General features: G+C 37.4%; 1 protein-coding gene across 1 annotated transcript in view; it reads left to right on the top strand.

Annotated features, from left to right (window-relative positions):
• The first annotated feature begins 7,293 nt into the window (after positions 1-7,293).
• The window catches only part of SDC2 (syndecan 2), a 129,625-nt gene continuing 117,248 nt past the window's right edge, over positions 7,294-19,670 (top strand). Inside the window, exon 1 of the mRNA XM_003760269.4 lies at positions 7,294-8,182. Coding sequence (XP_003760317.1) covers positions 8,123-8,182 — 60 coding nt within the window. The 5' untranslated portion in view covers positions 7,294-8,122. The remainder of the gene's footprint in view (positions 8,183-19,670) is intronic.

Below are 19,670 nucleotides of genomic sequence, written 5' to 3' on the forward strand. Positions count from 1 at the left end.
AGTTGTCTTCTTCAATGAATTTTTGTACATTTTTTCGTGTTTTTGTGCTTCCTTTATTAAGCTGTGACTCTTCTTTCATGATTCTCTTGCATAACTCTTATCTCTTTTCCTAATTTTTCTTCTAGCTGTATTATTTGATTTTTAAAATTCTTTTTGAATTCTTTCAGGAAGACTTTTTAGGCCAGAGACTAATTCATATTTCTCTATGAGACTTCACATGTTGGCATTTTGATATCGTTTTCCTCTTCTGAATTTATTTTTTGATCTTCCTTGTCTCCATAATAGCTATTAGACATCAGGGCTTTTGGGTTTTTGTTTGTTTGATCTTTTTCCAGTCTATTTCATGACTTTTAAAGCTGAATTCTGCTTCTGAAGTATAGAAGACACTAACTGAAGATTCTTAGAGGGAAAGGGAAGCAGTGGTCACTGATTTGATGTGATGGGACCTCCAGATCTGGTGACTCATCTATTGCACCCAAGGATTTAGGGCTGGCAGGTGGCCTGGAGCCACATCTGGTATCCTATGCAATTGGCCTCTTTAATTAGGACAACAAGGCCTTTGCTTCTGATCTATCCTGCTGATTCAAGGAATCTCTCACTGACTTGCCTAGACACCACCTGTTCTAGGCTTTGCTCCCTTTCACCCAATTGAAGCATACCTTTGAAGGACCATAAGAATATGGTCCTTCTAAGTTATCTTAGTTGGCAAAATTGTGCCATCCTGTCCTTTTGTGAGTTCTGTCACACCAGAATTTGTTTTGAGGCTTAAAGTTGTTTTGAGGAAAATGGGGGAGAGCCGGGGCAACTTCCTGCCTTTTCTCTGAGATCTTCGTTCCTCTCCTTGTATATTACTCAACTAAAACATGTTACCACTCAAGCCAAGCAAAACTCATTTTTTTCCCTAGTAGTTTCTATTTCCTTTCCCAGTTACTATAGTATGACTCTCTTTTTAATTACTATCATTCCTATTCTTTTACTCTATCGTATTTCTCCATTTCTATTGATACATTTCTGCATGGTAGTGGATGTCCTTTCTTTATCCTCAAGTGTGGAATTTTCATCTTTTCTTTTCAAAGTTGTTGCTCTGTTCTTTTAATTATCAAAGAGACCATGAGACAACAGGATGGGATGGATTATGCTTGTCATATCAGTTTTCCTTAGAACAGGAGTCTTCTCTCTCTAGTAAGATAAACTTTGATAGCAAGGAGTTATTCTGCTATAGTCATGGTATATTTTGAAATTATTAAATATATTCCACAAATTTTGACAGAGTTGTGGTTCCACTTGAGTAAAAACAAAGCCCAATTAGCCAGGCGCGCGCGCACACACACACACACACACACACACACACATCTGTAGCTCTGCAGCTATCAGATATTCCTGACTCAAATTAGCAGACATCACCTTTCCTATATCTGCTCAGGGATGTGGAGAATATTTTCAATTCCATGAGTAATACTTTAGATTGTTATTTCAGTTCAACAAGTATTTATTGATGGCTTACAATGTGTTAGGAATCATGCTTGGTCATGGAGATACAAAAACAAAAATGAATCTTGTCCGTGCCCTGAAGTAGCTTACATTCTAATGGGTTGCAGAAAAGGAGATATTTACACAAATTTGAAAATAAAAATTGTATACAAAATAATAATTTGTTGTTATTCAATCATTTCTGACTCTTCATGACCCTATTTGGGATTTTCTTGGAAAAGATACTGGAGTGAGTTGCTATTTCCTTCTCTAGCTCATTTTTACAGATGAGGAAACTGAGGCAAAGAGGGTTTAAGTGACTTGCCTAGGGTCACAGCTAGTAAGTATCTGAAGCTGGATTTGAATTCAGGGAGATAAATTTTCCTGAGTCCAGGCCTGACAACTCTATCCGTTGTGCTATGAAGCTGCTCTAAAATAATAATAGCTAACATTTATATGATGTTTACTATGTGCTAGGAACTGGGCTAAAGCTTTACAGTTATTATCTTATTTGTTCCTGTGCCAGTGTCTTCCACATCGTGCAATCAGTTCTAAAGTTCTTAAAGAGAGACCTTGAGCGTGCTTTTCTATCATTTTTTTCTGACCACCACATGAGTGTTTGCTCTGATAAACATAAAACTCCATAAATCAGGGGCCAGCAAACCCTTTAACTCTGTCATCAACAAAAGTAAATAGTGCCCTCCTTCATTCCATACGAACATATGTTCCATGTGGAACATTTGCTCCATAAAACAGTGTGCCCTCATCAGAGAAGGTGCCGTGTGCTCTCTGAGCAAAGCAGAATTGAAGTAGCTCAGAAGAAAATGAGAAATGAAAAGTTAGAGAATTTACCCCAAATGTTCATATGGATTATTTGTGCCTGACCTGTGGCAGAGCATTCTGAGCTTGTATTGATCTAATCAGTCACAGACTCTAATACAGAAATGATATTTTGGTCTTCTTTGAGAATGAACAACTAACCATTTGATCATCACAATAACTCTGAGAGTTGTAGCTATTACAATCCCTATTTTATAGATGAGAAGCCTGAGGCAAAGAGAAACTAAGTGACTTAACTGAGTTTGCCCAGCTAGGATCTAAATCTGCATTTGAACACCGGTCTACCTAACTTCAGGTCATTCACTCTATCCACTGTTCCACTTGGCTATCCAAAATGATTTTGAGGATGGATATGGAAAGGATCATTGACAATTGAAGTTGTCCTCTTGTATAAAGTAGCATGTGAGCTGGATCATGAATGCAACTAGACATTCCAAGAGACTGGGAACAGGGAGAGTATTCTTGGCTTGGGTAAACTTCTATACCAAAATGGGAGATAAAATGTCATTTATGGGAACCACCAAGTTTGATAGTGAAGGGGGAAATAATATTTTCTCATCAGCTGTTAATGCAATTGAACTTGTTTCAGGAAAATAAGTATGACACCTTGACTATTTCTGGACCTGAATTATTCTCTCTCTCTCTCTCTCTCTCTTTTTTAATTTAATAGCCTTTTATTTACAGGTTATATGTATGGATAACTTTACAGCATTAACAATTGCCAAACCTTTTATTCCAATTTTTCACCTCTTACCCCCCACCCCCTCCCCCAGATGGCAGGATGACCAGTAGATGTTAAATATATTAAAATATAAATTAGATACACAATAAGTATACATGACCAAACCGTTATTTTGATGTACAAAAAGAATCAGACTCTGAAATATTGTACAATTAGCTTGTGAAGGAAATCAAAAATGCAGGTGGGCATAAATATAGGTATTGGGAATTCAATGTAATGGTTTTTAGTCATCACCCAGAGTTCTTTCTCTGGGCGTAGCTGGTTCAGTTCATTACTGCTCCATTGGAAATTATTTGTTTGATCTCATTGCTGAGGGTGGCCATGGACCTGAATTCTCATATGAGTTATGTAGATACCTGTAACAGTGTGAATTTCAAAATGGCATCAATTATATAATAGCTGCTTTCGCTATGTACTATTGAAAATAAAGCCAGGTATCTGGGGGACACATCCTCTGATGAACCTGACAGGATAAAAGTCTCCTGTGTTTATTTTTTCAGATTCTCTCTAATACAACAAATTGCTGAGCATTTATCCAGAGGAACTTGTGACTTTGCATTTTGCTCTTTGCCTCCCCATCTTCCTGAAGAAGGAAAACAATGGACTGAATGAATCCAACATATTTTATCTAAATTATAATCTCTATGGGAGATTTATATCTACCAGTGTGATTTGAAGTAACTTCCTGAAGGTAGAGAAATACACTAGATCAGGTATTCTTAATCTGTTTTTGTGTGACAGACCCCTTTGGTACTCTAGTGAAGCTTATAAATTCTTCTTTAGAGGAATGTTTTTAAATGCACAAAATTATTTAAATACAAAGGAATCAATTAATAAACATCTATTAAACATAAATCAAACAATAAACATTTATTAAACTCAGTATGTGCTAAGTACTGTGCTAAGCACTGGCCATACAAAAAGAGGCAAAAGATAGTTTCAGCCTTTAAGAAGCTTACAATCTTAATTGAATGCAAACAAATATATACATAAAGCAAGCTATAGAAAGGATAAATGTTATTGTTGTTCAGTTGTTTTAACCATATCTGACATTTTGTGATCTCCTTTGAGTTGGGATTTTTTGTTTTGTTTTGTTTTGTTTTTAGCAAAGATAGTTTACCATTTACCAGTAATTTACCATTTCCTTCTCCAGCTCATTTTACAGATGAAGAAACTGAGTCAAACACTACTAAATGACTTACTCAGGGTCACATAGCTAGTAAGTGTGTGAGATCTCTTAAGTGTGTGAACTGAGACAGAGTAGTCTTCTGGCTTTAGGCCTAACATTCTATCCAATGAATAGTCTAATTGTCCATATAGGATAAATAGGATTAAGTAGGAAATAATTAACAGAGGGAAGGCACCAGAATGAAGAGAGAGAGAGATCTATTTAGATTACTAAGATTGCATTTAAGATTTACAAAGCACTTTTCAAATGTTGTCATTTGATCCTCACAACAGTAATAGGAGGGAAGTTTTTTATAAATAAAAAATATCTTTTTTCATGTCATTTTATTTCTTTTACCTTTCTTTCTTCCATGCTTATAACTTTAAACCGGACACTGGCACTGTTTACTTTTGTTGATGACACAGAGTTAAAGGGTTTGCTGGCCCCTTACTTAGTCTATAATTCTTCAATGCCCTAAATTCCTTTCTTTGTGATTTGTAACAGGGATTGAATCTTTGGCTCTGGAACACTACCATATTGTTATAGTAGATATGTTATATATATATATATATATATTCATCTACTATATTGTTATAGTTTGTTCTAGGGCTAGACTAAAAAAGAATTGATTGCTACTTAATTACCTTAGGTCTCAGTTTTCTTATCTCTAAAAGGAAGAGGTTGAGGTTGAATCAGGTGTCCTTCCAGATTCCTTGAAGCTCTGAACCTACCAGAGGCAGCTGCATGGTACAGTGGATAAAATACTGGACTTGGAATCAGGAAGACTTGGTTTTAAAAGCAGCCCCAGCGCCCGGTAAATTACAGACACTTATTACCTGTGTGATCTTGGGCAAGTCATTTAGCTTAAAAAAACTGCCTGTTTCTTCATCTGTAAAATGAAGATAATAATAACACTTACTTCCTAGGGTTGTTGAAAAGTAATTCACAAACTTTAAACCATTATATAAATGCTAGGCATTATTATTATAATAGTAATAACCCTATGACAATATTTTTACAAAAGATTTGTTCTTCAAAAGAATTGACCAAGATTTAGACCCAGAATGATTCCATAATTGATTTCTTCTGAGTCACAAAACTGATAGTGGAAAAATGTTGTGACATATATATATATATAGACCAATTTGAAAGGGAAAAAAAGGCTGTGAAACAAAAATATTCATATTAGTTACTGTCATTCAAGCAAGATTTGCTCATTATTTTCTTCAAAATATAAACTGCTTAAAATGTTTGTAGCAGGCTTTTTTTTTTTTTTTTGGTAGTGACAAGGAACTGGAAATTGAGTGAATGCCAATCAGTTGGTGAATGACCTAATAAGTCATGTTATATGAATATAATGGAATATTATTGTTCCATTAGAAACAATCAGCAGGATGATTTCAGAAAGGCCTGAAAAGACTTACATGAACAGATACTAAATGAAGTAAGTAGAACCAGGAGAACGTTGTACACGGCAACAACAAGATTATGTGATGACCAATTCTGATGAATTTGGCTATTTTCAACAATGAGGTGATTCAGGCCAGTTCCAGTGGTCTTATGATGGAAAGAGTTACCTGTATTACCTTGGATTACTCCCTGTCTAAGGAAGGAGTGGGGTGAAGGGAAGGAGAAAAATTAGGAACACAAGGTTTTGCAAGGGTGAATGCTAAAAATTATTTATGCATATATTTTGAAAACAAAAGCTAAAAAGAAAAAAATGTGTGCCTGCCTAATTGGAAAAGTACATGGTAATTAACTTTTATTCCTGAATTTCATATAACAGGCTGACTAAAGTGGTAGCCAAAGCATGGTTAATGTGGAAATATGTTTAGAAGAATTGCACATGTTTAACCTATATTGAATTACTTGCATTCCAGGGGAGGGAGGCCAAGGGAAGGGAGAAAGAAAAATTTGGATTACAAAGTTTTGCAAGGGTAAAAGCTGAAAATTTTCTTTGCATATATTTTGAAAATAAAAAAGCTATTTTAAAATATATAAACTGCTTTATTCTTTCTTTCTTTGTAAAAGTTCTCTTAATCTGCCATTACTCAAAAGAGTTAGCAAGTCAATTTCTTACCAAATTGACCAATCTATAACTTCCAAATGTAAAGATCTTTAGTAAAATGAAGATATGAGAATAGAATTGAGTATCACACAAATGTATCCTAGATGGGATCTTTGAGAGAAGCATGATACTTCCTGTTTTAATAAAACTATTGGCTTTTGAGTTGTTCAATTCAATTAAACAAATATTTATTATGCAACTACAAAGTGCCAGGCAATGTACTAGGGATATGAAGATAAAAAACAAAAATACTCTTTGCCCCCAATGGGATAAACATGCACACAAGTTTAACCACTAGGGGGAAAAGTATATATACTAAATTCCTCAAAAAAGAGAGATTTGTATAGATGGCCTCCAATGTAACTTCCCACTCTAAAACTACGGCCTTCTATATTACAAAGAATTTTTTAAAAGGATATTTAAATAGGGACAGCCATGGCATAAGTAATAATTTCCTGGTCTTCCAGTTAGGAAAATATAAGTACAAATTCTCCTTTTTACATATATTTGCCAAATCACTTAAACCCTCCACATTCCAGGAAAAGCTTTTAAGGATTAATTACATTCCTGGAACAAATACCCCCAAATCACTACCACTATCAACAACACCCCCTCCTCAGCGCTTCTCCCTCCCCTCCCAAATGAATACCAAGTAATTTCAAAAGGTAGAGTGCTAATTACTGGGGTGATCAGTTAAAAGTTGGCACCTGATATATACTTTTAAAAAACTGAGAGTTCCCTAAGAGGGGGGAGTTGCCTTTTGGAGTCCGGATTTATCAATAAACTTATCAATAAAAATGTATTTTAAAATAGCCCGAAGGGATTAATCACTTTATTAACAAAATTAAAGTTCGTCTTTTAGTATTAGTGTAATTCTCACAAGTTCAAAGCAAAATATGTTTAATACTTTTCCTCATCACCTTGTAGGGTAGTAGATATTTTTCCGTTTGTTGGGGGTGTGACATGAGAAGGAGAGAGGAATGAAGTGGCTTTGGTTTGTGGAAGAGAAAACCAGAGGGCTGCAACCTGGCACTCTACTGCTTCCACTGGTGGGATAAGCTGCCAATCTGCGTTGCAACCCTGTAGGAATTTCTCCTCATTTTAACTAGGAGTCGCACTGCTGACTTTTCTCACACAGACACACGGAGGAGCCAGGAGAGACGGACTCCGGGAGGGAGGGAGGGAAGGGGGTAAAAGAGGAGGAGAAGGACGAGAGGAGGAGGAGAAGGAGGTGGAGGAGGAGGAGGAGCACAGCTGTAGCAGCAACAAGCAGGGACCAGGACGCACTTCTCTGCATATACTCCGGGAGCTTCAGCTGAATAGGCTCCTCGTCTGCTTAACTCGACCACCCTCCAAAACTTTGGCTCGAACGATATTATTATTATTATAACTATTAATTTATTGATTAAAAGAAGGGGGAAAGCTAAACCAAAGGCGAGGGGGAGTACTTGGAGAAGCTGAAAACTACCATCACTGATACAGAAAAAATAAAAAGCTCAGAACCACTCGCGATCTGTTCTGGGAGTCCAGAAACCAACAAGTGAGAGAAACAGCAGCAGCAAAGACAGCGGCAGCAAGCAGCGGCAGCAGTTGGAGAAAGAGAAGAAGAAGAAGGAGAAAGAACAGAAAGAGGAGGAAGCTGAACCTTCAGGAGATCCCACTGCCATTGCTGCTATTGCCGCTGCTATCCCGGCACTCTTCGGCTTTGGGACAGGCAGTAGTCGGAAACAGAAGCGGGGCTGGTGGTTGTCATTTCTTCCCCACCGGGTTGAGAGCGGCGGAAGCGCCTCGGGTTGTTCGTGCTTGACTGGGAGCAGCTGGTCCCCTGGGAATTATGCGGCGCGTGTGGATACTGCTTACCTTTGGCTTGGTGGCCTGTGTGTCGGGGGAGTCGGTAAGTTTACACGAATTGGAGAGGTTGGGTCAATGATGGTGGAAGGACGTGTGTGTGTGTGTGTGTGTGTGTGTGTGTGTGTGTGTGTGTTATGTATATCTCCCGGATTTCTGCTTTTCTGGAGAAAGATTGCATTCAGGACTCCCTACTCAGAGGGAGATCTTCTGCATGGTGGGTTGTTACAGCTATCTTCACTGTTCACCGCGTATCTTTTTAAGAATCCCAGCCTGAAGAATCCAGCGGAACCCCGATATGCTTGCTCGGGTTCCGGGAGAGAATGTACTCCTTCCCTCTCCCTCTGCCTTTTTACCCGAGGGAAAAGAAACACACACATACACACATACATACACACACACACGCACACACACACACACAGCCCTAAGCGTTTCTTTTTTTGGCATCCCTGGGGATGGGCAGCACCAGAGCCGCAGCCTTTTGAGCTATAGAGGCCCCTGAAGTCATTCTCAACTTTGGTGTCGAGTTGATCGTCTTCCTTTATGGCTGGGAGAATATTGGGGACAAGAAAAGGGGAGACGCAGTAGTTGTAGCAGGAGTCCGGGGAGAAGGTGCTAGAGGTCCACGCTGGGCGCATGGTGTGCTCTCAGCTCCCTTGTTAGCTGCTGCCTTCCCAGCCTGGGAACCTTAACTTAGGAGAGAATGACTCTGAAAACTTTGGGGTCTCTTTCCCCCTTGCCAGTCCCCCTTCCTCCGTTTTTCTGATGCTGGTACAAGTGGCAGAGACATTTCCCCAGACCCAAAGAATCTTATTTGTGCTTACAGTGTGAAGTTTGCCAAAGTTTATTTATTGATTTACTTTTTGGTCGTTGGTGTTTTGTATTGTCCAAGGACTTGGACAAAAAAGGCCATTGCAAGGGAAAAGGCTGCCCCAGGTGGGGGGACAGGCGAAGGGCCACAGAGGTTAGAGCTTGCCAGCAAATCTGAAGGAGCCCGCACCCAAAGAGAGATCGAGTGCCTCTATATGTAAGAGTCTCAGTCTCTCTCTCTCTCTCTCTCTCTCTCTCTCTCTCTCTCTCTCTCTCTCTCTCTCTCTCTCACTCTCTCTCTCACACACACACACACACGAGACATGAGAAAGAGACAGTGTGTGTCTATGTGTGTGTTTGGTGTGAGGATAGCAGAGAGTCTCAGGAGCTAGACGAGATTTGAAAGCGAAGTGGAGAGCTGGCTTTCGTTTATTTCTTTGGAAGCCTCTGATGAGCTTTGGGGTGTCTCCCCCATTGTAGAGGGCAATTCTTCTACTGGGCCTCGCCCTCCTGGCGTGAGTTGCCTGAATAAGACCTCGAGGCTTAATTGACGTGGGGGAAGGTTTTGGGTCTCTCTTAGGTAGTTACTGTGTTGGCGCCACTTCGTCCTCCTCCCCCGCCCTTGCCCCAGAGGAGGAGGAATTTGGTTGCTAGTTGACTACGGCTCTGTTTCTGGGGGTTGTAAACGTTTTCCCGAAATCACCCAATGGGCGCCCTCTAAAGAGAACTGCCTCCTCTCTCTAGCCTAGTGCTGCTTCGGCGGAGCATTGTCTCCCTGAATGGAAGCAATCACAGCTGACTTCGTCGCTGAGCAAACTCCTGGGGGCCTAAGCGGTTGAAGGTCTTCCCCAACTGAGGTTTTGTTTTGTTGGTGTGTTCCATGCCCCTTGATTCCACCTCCCCCATCTCCTCAATTCCAGCATCCCACCCCCAATTTGGCCTTTTTAATTAAATAAGCTGTCACTTTCAAGAAAATTAAGTCATCTTGTGGTTACTCTTCACATACACACATAGTAAATGATCTCTGTGTAGCATTTAAAAAAATTTTTTTTTCCTTCCTCCCGGATTGAGAGTGCTAGAATTTGCAATGGAGAAATGCCTTTGGTTGGTAGAGTAAAATGAAGACAATGATTAATAGTGGGATTCTCTCTGTGAAGTAGTCACTTCGGCTTTACAGTAAAAAAAATGTACTTCTTATAATACAGAATTAGAAAGATATGCTTCATATATAACACATAAGGATTACGTGGTTGTTTGGGAATTGATGTTGCACCCTAACTAAGCCTTGTTTGGATTTTCCTTTTGTGGATCGAAGGTTTAGTCTGTTTTCAGAGAAGCAGTCTTGCAGCCAGTTATGAACTTTTATCATGCTTTTACACAGGAGAGAGCTCTGATGGTGTCCCATTGTTTACTACAGAGAAACATTCCAAGATGCCTTAGCTCTCTAAAATAAAGTATCTGGAAAGGGGAAACAAGCATTCCTTTATTAGAACTGTCTCAGAGAGAGAACCTTTCAAAACAGAAGGGCATTTCAAGAGGACCTTTTGCTTCTGAGCTCGTTCTGGGAAAAGTACCATTCTCAGGATTCTAGAACGTGAATATTTGGACATTACCTTTCTTACTGGGCTCTTGTTTCAACAAGAATGGTTTTTTGTTTGTTTGTTTGTTTGTTTGTTTTGGTCATCTGCTTACCTATCTCCCCACATTTAGGTTTTTAACATTTATAAATATATTTACTTGAATAGGAATTTTATGCTGTTAGAATGAGCTACTGCATTGTGATAAACAGGATTTTAAGTCATTGGAATATTATCCAAAAGGGCAATTAGATATTCTTTAAATGTCAACACAGAGACTGTAGCAAAGAACCTTTGTTGGTTGGTGAGTCAGTGTTTCTTAGAAACTCAGTTTCAAAACCCCAAATGGCCAAATACTCAATTTCGATTATTTTCAAGTTTTAGTGTTCTTTTTGTATAAACACTGAACATCCAGGAAGATGATGGATTTGAAAGGTTATTTCTTTTGAACCTTTACCAGTCACAGAACTTTGGTTTTTGATCTGGAAGCTGCAACTGTTTTTCTGAGATTTAAAAGTGATGTTCCCTCCCTCTCCCCCCCCCCCCCTTCCCCCAGTGTTTAAAGCTATACTCTTCCTTTGAGAAGTATCTGAACAGTTAGTGAAGTGTTAAATTTTTGATTTGGCTTGGAAAGGGTAGAGGGAGGGTGCTTTTGTACATGTTTCAAAGCAACAGGAGAAGGAAATAGAATGTCTAACTTTATGGGTTGATTAGAAGTGGAGCAGTAAGTGGCTTCCTAGTGAAATCCAGTTTGCCATGCTACATTCATGCTTTTCTACTGGAGCAACATGGGGAGAAAGAGAGGATGGAATGTGAGTGACTACGCTGCTGCTTCTCCTTTCCATGTGGCTGCCTTTAGAAGAAATATATTACAGACTGCTATAAACATATAATTTGAGCTGAAAGATGTTTACTTTAGGAAAATACAGAAATCTGCTTTGAAATGGAAGAATTTATACACATGTTTAGAACTCTGTGTACTCAAAAAAGAAACTGTCAAGCAGTTTGAGCTCATGTTTTACTTCTCAGTTTAATCCACAAGGAATAGATTTTAAGAGTTTGTTTTAGAAGGAAAAATAAAATTGGAGACCCATAACCTTATGGCTAGTCCCTCGGATGGACAAATTACTTTTGTAAGAAGCTTGATACAAATAGTAGAAACAGTCAGACAATATTCAAGAAGGAGGTCTCTCTAAAGCCAGAAATTCTTGATTAATTTTTTTTGTTTGTTTCAGAGACCCATCTGGTGAAATCTCGGGGCCCTTCTCAGAATGATGTTTTTGAAGGCATAAAATAAAATACATAGGAATTGAAAGAAAACCAATTAAATTGAAGAGAAGATATAATTTTACCCTCAGATGAGTTCATTGATGACCTGGAATCTATTCATTATCCCAGGTTAAAAACCCTTGCTCTAAGAGTAGATAAATCACAGAAGGGAATTGATCATGCATTTCTGACTGACCCCCTCTGAAGACCTTTTTATAGCAAGATTTGATGGTGCTCCTTATTCTCTGGTAATAGTCAAGCTTGTTCTGGGAAACCTGAGGATTGTGTGCGACATTCTGTAGTATCTGAAGGTTGGAAAAGATTTCAGGAATATTATTTAGCTCTTCTTTCTGCTTTAGTATGGCTTACCAGATCTGGAAAATTATATCTTAAGTTATAGTTTAAATATACTGCCCATAACAACTACAACAAAATTGTTTCAGAAAGAAAAATACAATTATAGACCTTCTGTTTATTCCCTTGATGACAAAGACTCTGTGATACAAATAGCCTTGAAATTTTGAAATTTAGGTAACTTTACCAGAGGTCTTTGTGTTACTGAAATCTCAAAGAGAATATTCAGGGTGTGAGACAGACTAATAGGTCTTTAGATTGCCTGGAGTGAGCAAATCCTCAGGTTATCTAAGTAAGCCCATTGCAGTTTTTGATAAATATCAATTGATGTGATGAGCCAAGACTGTCTGGTGAGAAAAACAATACATATAATCTGTATGTATATATTCTCCCCCTCCATCTATTTATATATACTACATATTTATATATATGACATAACCTATATCAATCTATAAGATATGTATATGATATATATAAGATATATGTGTGTATGTGTATTTTACATGCATATATGGATATATTTGTGTTTTCTATCACCTCCAGACTTCTCCTTATTCTTTCTGTTTGCCAAATAGAGCACCTAGGGGAAAATAATCTGTGTGTTCTCTTAGTAAAACATTTTAATATCTTAAAATCCAATAACTTCTGTGACATAGGAAATAATTTATGAGGTGTCAAATTATGTGGATAGACACAAGCACACAATTCTCATTTTGCTCTTTTATTGATGGTCTTTGCCTCTGCTACATTCCAGTTGTGTGACCTTGAAAAAGCCCTCTTCTTAACCTTAGCTTCTTTATCCATAATATGAGAGGTTGGACTACAAGATCTTTAAGGTCTAACTCTTAAGTCTATGATCATGTGAACACTCACTAATTTTCTTTTCAGTCCTGAAAAGACTGTACAGCATTTAAACAATTTAACACCAAGTTGATACATGTAGTTTGGTAATATTCCTGGCTCTGGCATCAACTCTTTTTGTCTGTGACCTTGAACAAGCTACTTCTTGATTTCAGCTTCAGTTTCTTCATTAAGTGAAGAGGCTGGGCTCTATGAATGTCAAAGCACTCTTCCAACTTTGAGATCAAGATGATAGGAGAAATGGGATTTCAAACAGAAAGACCCCATAGAAATTGTATGAATCTCATCTTGTAAGTAAAATCATAGATTCCCTGAAGGTTACAGTTTTGTGGTCTGTATTCCCCATACCCATTCCCCAAATGTTAAATAGATATTTTGTTGTTTGAATGATGGATATATACGGGTACAAGACACGGTCCAGAGCTGTAAGAATGAGTGTGTAAATATTAGTGATGTCACTTCCATAGAATTTGGTTGTATGGTTTTTGGAAGTTCTTTACCTTAAATAGAAAGGGATTCACAGGATATGAAACAGAAAACAGACCTCATCTGATATAAGAGTCTCTAATGCTTTCCAGCAAATTTACTATTAATTTTTGAATGAAGAGTTATAATGATGTATTTCTAAAGTACTTGAAACAAGGTGGGAAGAGTTTGGGAGTTAGTGATGAATTTTTTTTATTTGTTTTTGTTATTTTTAGTAATAGTAGAAATGCATAAAATCTCTCCCTTTGGACAAATGAAGTTCAGGTCCTGATGCTAAAATATACCTAATTTTGATAATTAAAGTGACTAAAGCCAAGTTAATATCTGTGAGAAGATTTAAAGGAAGAGCTTATTAAGTAGAAAGAACTTCAGAATTTAGATTAGTCACTCTTAGAAGGTGGTTCCTGTCAGGGAGCGGTCTACGACAGTCAAAAATATTTTCATAATAATGCCAAGATTTTATTATTTTTAATGACAAATATTGATAGATATAATCCATATGCAGAAAAATTCTTGGTGAGGGGGGTCTTCAACAATTTTTAATAGTGTAAAGAAATCCTGGGACCAAAAGTTTGAGACCTCCCTTTAACACCCCCCCCCCTCACTTCACCCCTTCTGTGTAACCTTTAACCAGATTAAAATATCATTGGGAAATGTTTAATAAAATAAGTAACAATACAATACAACACAGTATTCTTTAGTTGTGTTAGTCGATATGCAGCTCAATATTCAGAGATCATTTTCTAATTGCATTGGATACCACTGCTTTAGAGGATACATGTATGATTTTCTTAAACCTCTGAGTTGCACACAAAGAATAGGATTGTGGAGTGGGGGTGGGAAGCTCAGTAGTTCTTCACTGTGTGGTACCAGTGAAATGAAACACTGTATTATGCACTGTGACATGTGAAGGCCAACTTTGTGAATGTGTACTTCAGGCTTGATATCAAGTTATGAGGGAGAAGCTGTGAATTAGTATTTCCTTCCCCAAATATTGCATCTATTAACTATATTTCATGAAAACCACAGTAGTGTAGTAACTATGTTTTTCACAAAATACTTTGTTGTTACTGTCTTTTCTATAATCTTGATTTTGGTTATAAAACTAGTAAAAAGTGACTATGATAGTTATGCAACAATAATAAAATGGTAAATTTAGTGTTTAGATTCTTTCTCTGAAATATCATTTGCATCCATAAGAGGATACTTTCCCTGTACCACTACTTGACTTTTGGCCCATTGCCTTCTGAACTTCAGTCTCTCCATTCCTTTGCCCCACCCACCCACACCCTTCTTCCTCCTACCTTTTCTTCCCTTTGAAATCCTATTAGTTATTCAAGATCCAGCTCAAGAGTTGCCTCCCTCACCCTACTCCTATAATTGAAAAGTAACCTTTTTTTTTTTTTTTTTTTTTTTTTCCAGAAAAGCAAACTCTCAGAGCATGTTGCCTTTCTGTTAGGTATTTTGTATTATTTATTTGTGTGTATATCTTATCTTCCTAAACTATGAATTTTCTGAGGGCAGGGATCAAGTCTCTTATTTCATCTGTTAGAGGTTTTATTTCAGCTGTTCTGCTAAAAACAAAAGAGTTGAGGAATTTTTGACTTGCTATGCTAATAATTTGCTATTTCAGAAAGTGGATGAAGAAATAATGGGATCTCTTGCTAGTCTGGGCTTGATTTCGACCAGTAAGGAAGGGTCAGTCATTGAAGTAAAAGTTACTAAAATGTGGGAGGGTGTGGCTCTGCCCCCTTCAAGTTTGAGTATAGATGAGGAGGAGCTACCAGGGTACCAATGTGTACCCTTTCTGAGAACTAATTCAATAGATTTTCAAAATGTTCAGAAAACAGGTTTCTAGAATCCTATGTCCTAATAAAAGAAGTTAAATGGATGGAGCATTTATGAAGCATTTACTATGTGCAAAACACTATGCTAAATCCCCAGGACACAAATAAAAAAGACAGGCAGTCCCTGCTCTCAGGGAGCTTATAGGCTAATAGTCTAATAAGGGGGAGGGAGGACATGAAAGGTTTCTGCTTCAAGTGAGATAGCAAGGTCCCATGGTCCTTAGAGTGTAGGGGCCCTGCAGATGATCATATCATGGCTTTTATTTTAAGATCCTTCCACTTAGCTAAAGATAGGTGAAATGCTCAAATAAAAATTATTCAAATGAGGAAGAAAAGGTGCAACTAGTTTAAGGAGACTGATGTGATTCTACAGGAAGTTTATTGACCAACTCAGATTTTAGAAAAATTTGCAGAGAATATAGAAGCAAAAGGAGGTCACTGAGGATAGATACAAAAATAATGCTGGGAATGCCAAAGCAGGAGGAGCTGAGTGGAATTAAATGCCAAGGATAATACAAAGTAAACACAAAGGGGAAAAAAGAAATAGGACAATTGCTTGTAATGTTTCCGCAAAGATAAGAGAAGATGGAGTCGTAGAACACTTCAATTCCTACTTCTTTTTTTGGAGAGTGATTTAATATTTATTTGGAATTTTAGACCTAGAAGGGACCTGGCCCAAGGATGGGTCATCTTCTTGAGTTCAAATCTGGCCTCTGACACTTCCCAGCAATGTCGCTTTGGGCAAATCACTTAACCCCATTTGACTCTGTTTCCTCATCTGTAAAATGAGCAAGAGCAGGAAATGGCAAAGCACTCTGGAATCTTTGATAAGAAAATCCCAAATGGGGTCATAGAGAGTTAGATACAATTGAAAATGACTGAACAAGAACAAAAATTTAAGTCTGTTAGAAACTGAGGCATAGGGACATAGAGGTCATAAGTATTAAAGATGGAATTTGAACCCAGATTGTCTGACACTAGGGTCAGGGACTGTGCCATGCTACAGCCTCCCTTGACTGATCAGGAAATATAGACAACTCAGGTTAATTTAAAGGTGGTTTGGGAAAGAATACTGAGTTTTAAGCCAAATTACAGGTGAGAAAATGGAACACTCAAAGAAATTGTTTTTTGTCCAAAGTTACATAGCTATTCCTGGACAATTCATAGACATTGACATTTTCTCATAGAATCCCTTTTGAAACAGAATATGGAAAATTGGGAACTACTACTAATTCTTTATATACGGTAATTGATGATAATCTTGACATATTTCAAAAGTACACAGCTTATTAAAAGTATAAATTAGGTAACAGATGAAAGGCAATATGATGTAGTAGTGCTATGCTTGATACATAGTAGGTACTTAATAAATGTTTATTGAATTGAATAGTGGACACAGTGTCTGGAATCTGGGATTTTAATCTTCTTACATTTATTAGCTATGACTTAGGGGGAATCCCTACACCTCTGTTTTCTTCCATTTCTTCATCTGTTTTGTGAAGCTCAGATCACCTAAAAGTATACAAAGCACTTTTTGGACTTCCTAAAGCGCTACATAAATGTCAGTTATTATTGTTAATTTCCCTTAAACATATTTGAGCTAGACATATACATATCTACTCAAAGTTGCCAAAGAAGCAGAATAGTCAGAGCCTACAATTAACTGAAGTTGTAAAACAGTGGACTACTTTTCCAGAAGAAATGCATGTGCAGTTCCTTAGGTTAGTGTGATTCAAGAATTAGGATTTTATATTTGAATTGGAGAGATTTGATTTTCAGCTTTTTTCTCTCCTCCATTCCACTAGCCAAAAAGAAAACAAAAATTTTAAAAAGTTGATGAAAAACAGAATGGCTAAATGATAGTAGAAGAAAGTGCACCTGAATGAACCATCTCCCTTCTCCAAATAGTTTATTATGTTATACTAACTTTGGGTTCTTGGATTCCCAAAAAGAATTCTAGCTAACTTAAAACTCTTGGTCTCAAGAATACTCTAATAGAGCATATATGGGTTGGGAATGAAAATGATATAAATTTGCATTCTTGGATCTTCTGCATTCTCAATGGTTTTAAATCAAGTTTTTCAACAATGGATCAGGCTGTCATTACAAGCAGGCTTACTAGCCTTACATCTTATAAGGAAACACATAATATGTGTAAAATAAGAAGCCTGAGGTAACATTTAAATTATGTATCAAATGGTTTCCTATAAGAAACTTAATTTTTTTGCTATTGGATTGGTCCAACCCATACATGCAAAAAATTCTGTAATAATTGTCAGGGACTCAATAAACATCAAGCCCCTGATTACATGCTTAGGATCTGTGCTAAGTTCTAGGGGGACAGTCTCTGCCTTAGAGGAGCTCAACTTGGGAACTTTCACAGAGGGGGAACCTATCGCTTTCTAATTATTAGGAAGTTTTCCCTGATAGCAAGCCTATATTTGCTTCTTTGTACCTTACACTATATTGCTCCATTTCCGCTATCTGGGGCCAAACAAAACAAATCTGATAAGAGAGGCTTTCAGAATGCTTGAAGATAGCTATCCCATCTCATGTCTTCTCTAAACTATGGTGCCCAGAGTTTAACACAGAACTCCAGATATCGTTTAAGACAAAGATTTCCACTTCCTTATTCTTGGAAGCCATAACCCTCTTAATGGAAGCCAAGATTGCATTAGCTTTTTTTTTGCCTACCACAGTTATCATTTACTCAGATTGCATTTGCAACCCACTAAACTGCACCAGATCTTTCCAGATCATCTGCTATCTATCCATGCTTGCCCTTCCTACTTTCCATCTTAGTTTTTACCCAGCCACAAATTCCTTGGTTGAAGAATAATCCCTAAGGATACTCTTCCCTCTCACCCCTCCTCCCAATGCTCCCATATCTAATCAGTTACCAAGATTTGTCTATGATACTTCCAAAATGTCTCTCATATCCATTCCCTTTTCTCCACTAATATTGCAATCACCCTAATTCAGGCCCTTATCACCATCATCTTGGACTATTGTAATGGCCTCCTATTTGTTCTACCTCAATATGAAGGTTCCCTTCTCTAATCCACATATCTATCTGATATTCCATCTGACCAAGGCACTCCCCTGCTCTAAGCCTTAGTGTTTCTCTGTGATCTCTATGATAAAATACAATCTTCTCTTTAGCATTTTAAGCCTTTCACTGTTTGAACCCAACCAGTCTCTATGCTGATTACACATTATTCTTCAATGACTCTTAGATTCTAGCCACACTTATGAATCTCCATGCTGTCTGTTGATTAATGTGGCAATTAGGTAATGCACTAGAACTGGAATCGGGAAGATCTGAATTCAAATGCAACCTTGACTACCTAGTAGCTGTGTGATCCTGGGCAAGTCTCTTAACCCCCATTGCCTCAAAAAAGTTGCAGAAAGAAGTGAAGAAAGAAGAAAGAAAGAAATTAGAAGGTAGGAAAAGTTGTCTTCTAGATATAAAAGTATGAAATATGGATCATATTTTCACTCTTTAGAAACCAATTTTAAAATAAGTTTAGAACCAAGTTTAAAATAAGTTGAAGAAGGTATTGGGGTAGAGACTAGACTGTAAAGTCCACTAGGAAAGGGAACTATTAGATGAGGAAACTCCTACTACCGATAACAAGTTGATGCCTATTCTATAACTTCTCTGACTTGGAAGAGACCTCCATTCAGATCTTCACTCTATACTTAAAACAAGTTGGTTTCTATAAGGGAGGTATCCTTGAGCTGTAAAGACCCTATACAGGTTTGGCAAATGGGAAATCATTCTATTTCCTCATTCTTGATAAAAGTTTATATTACTCTTCTATTCCCAAAGTCACATTTGAAAAATATCACTATAGCAATATGTGATATACATATACACACATGTGTACACACATTCACATATATCACAGATTTTACATATGTATTTGTGTATATAGTTATGTATAATATATACACGTACACACTTCTGTATCTCGGGTTCATTCAAAGAATAAATTTTGCAAACTGTTTACATAGCATTGTGGTAAATATTTAAACAACTTCTGGTACTTTTGTATTTAATTTTCAAAGGGACTGAAACATTTGGGATTAGTTAAAGGTACAGTCATGCCTTTGTTGGAAAGCCTCTTTAAGGGAATGTCTCAGATGTGTCTTTTTCCTTAAATTTTTTTATTCTGGTTTTGATAGAGGAATGAAAACATTTTCTGCAAAAGGTTCAAGTTGGTGCTGAATTTTTGCAATAGAAACATTGTGAGTACATTTAAAAGTTGAATCATTTCCAGAAATTTGTTGATAAAGTCATGGCCTTGAGAGATCATTTTAAATTTAC

Source organism: Sarcophilus harrisii, chromosome 1 (assembly GCF_902635505.1).
Source record: "Sarcophilus harrisii chromosome 1, mSarHar1.11, whole genome shotgun sequence".
Lineage (NCBI taxonomy): Eukaryota > Metazoa > Chordata > Mammalia > Dasyuromorphia > Dasyuridae > Sarcophilus > Sarcophilus harrisii.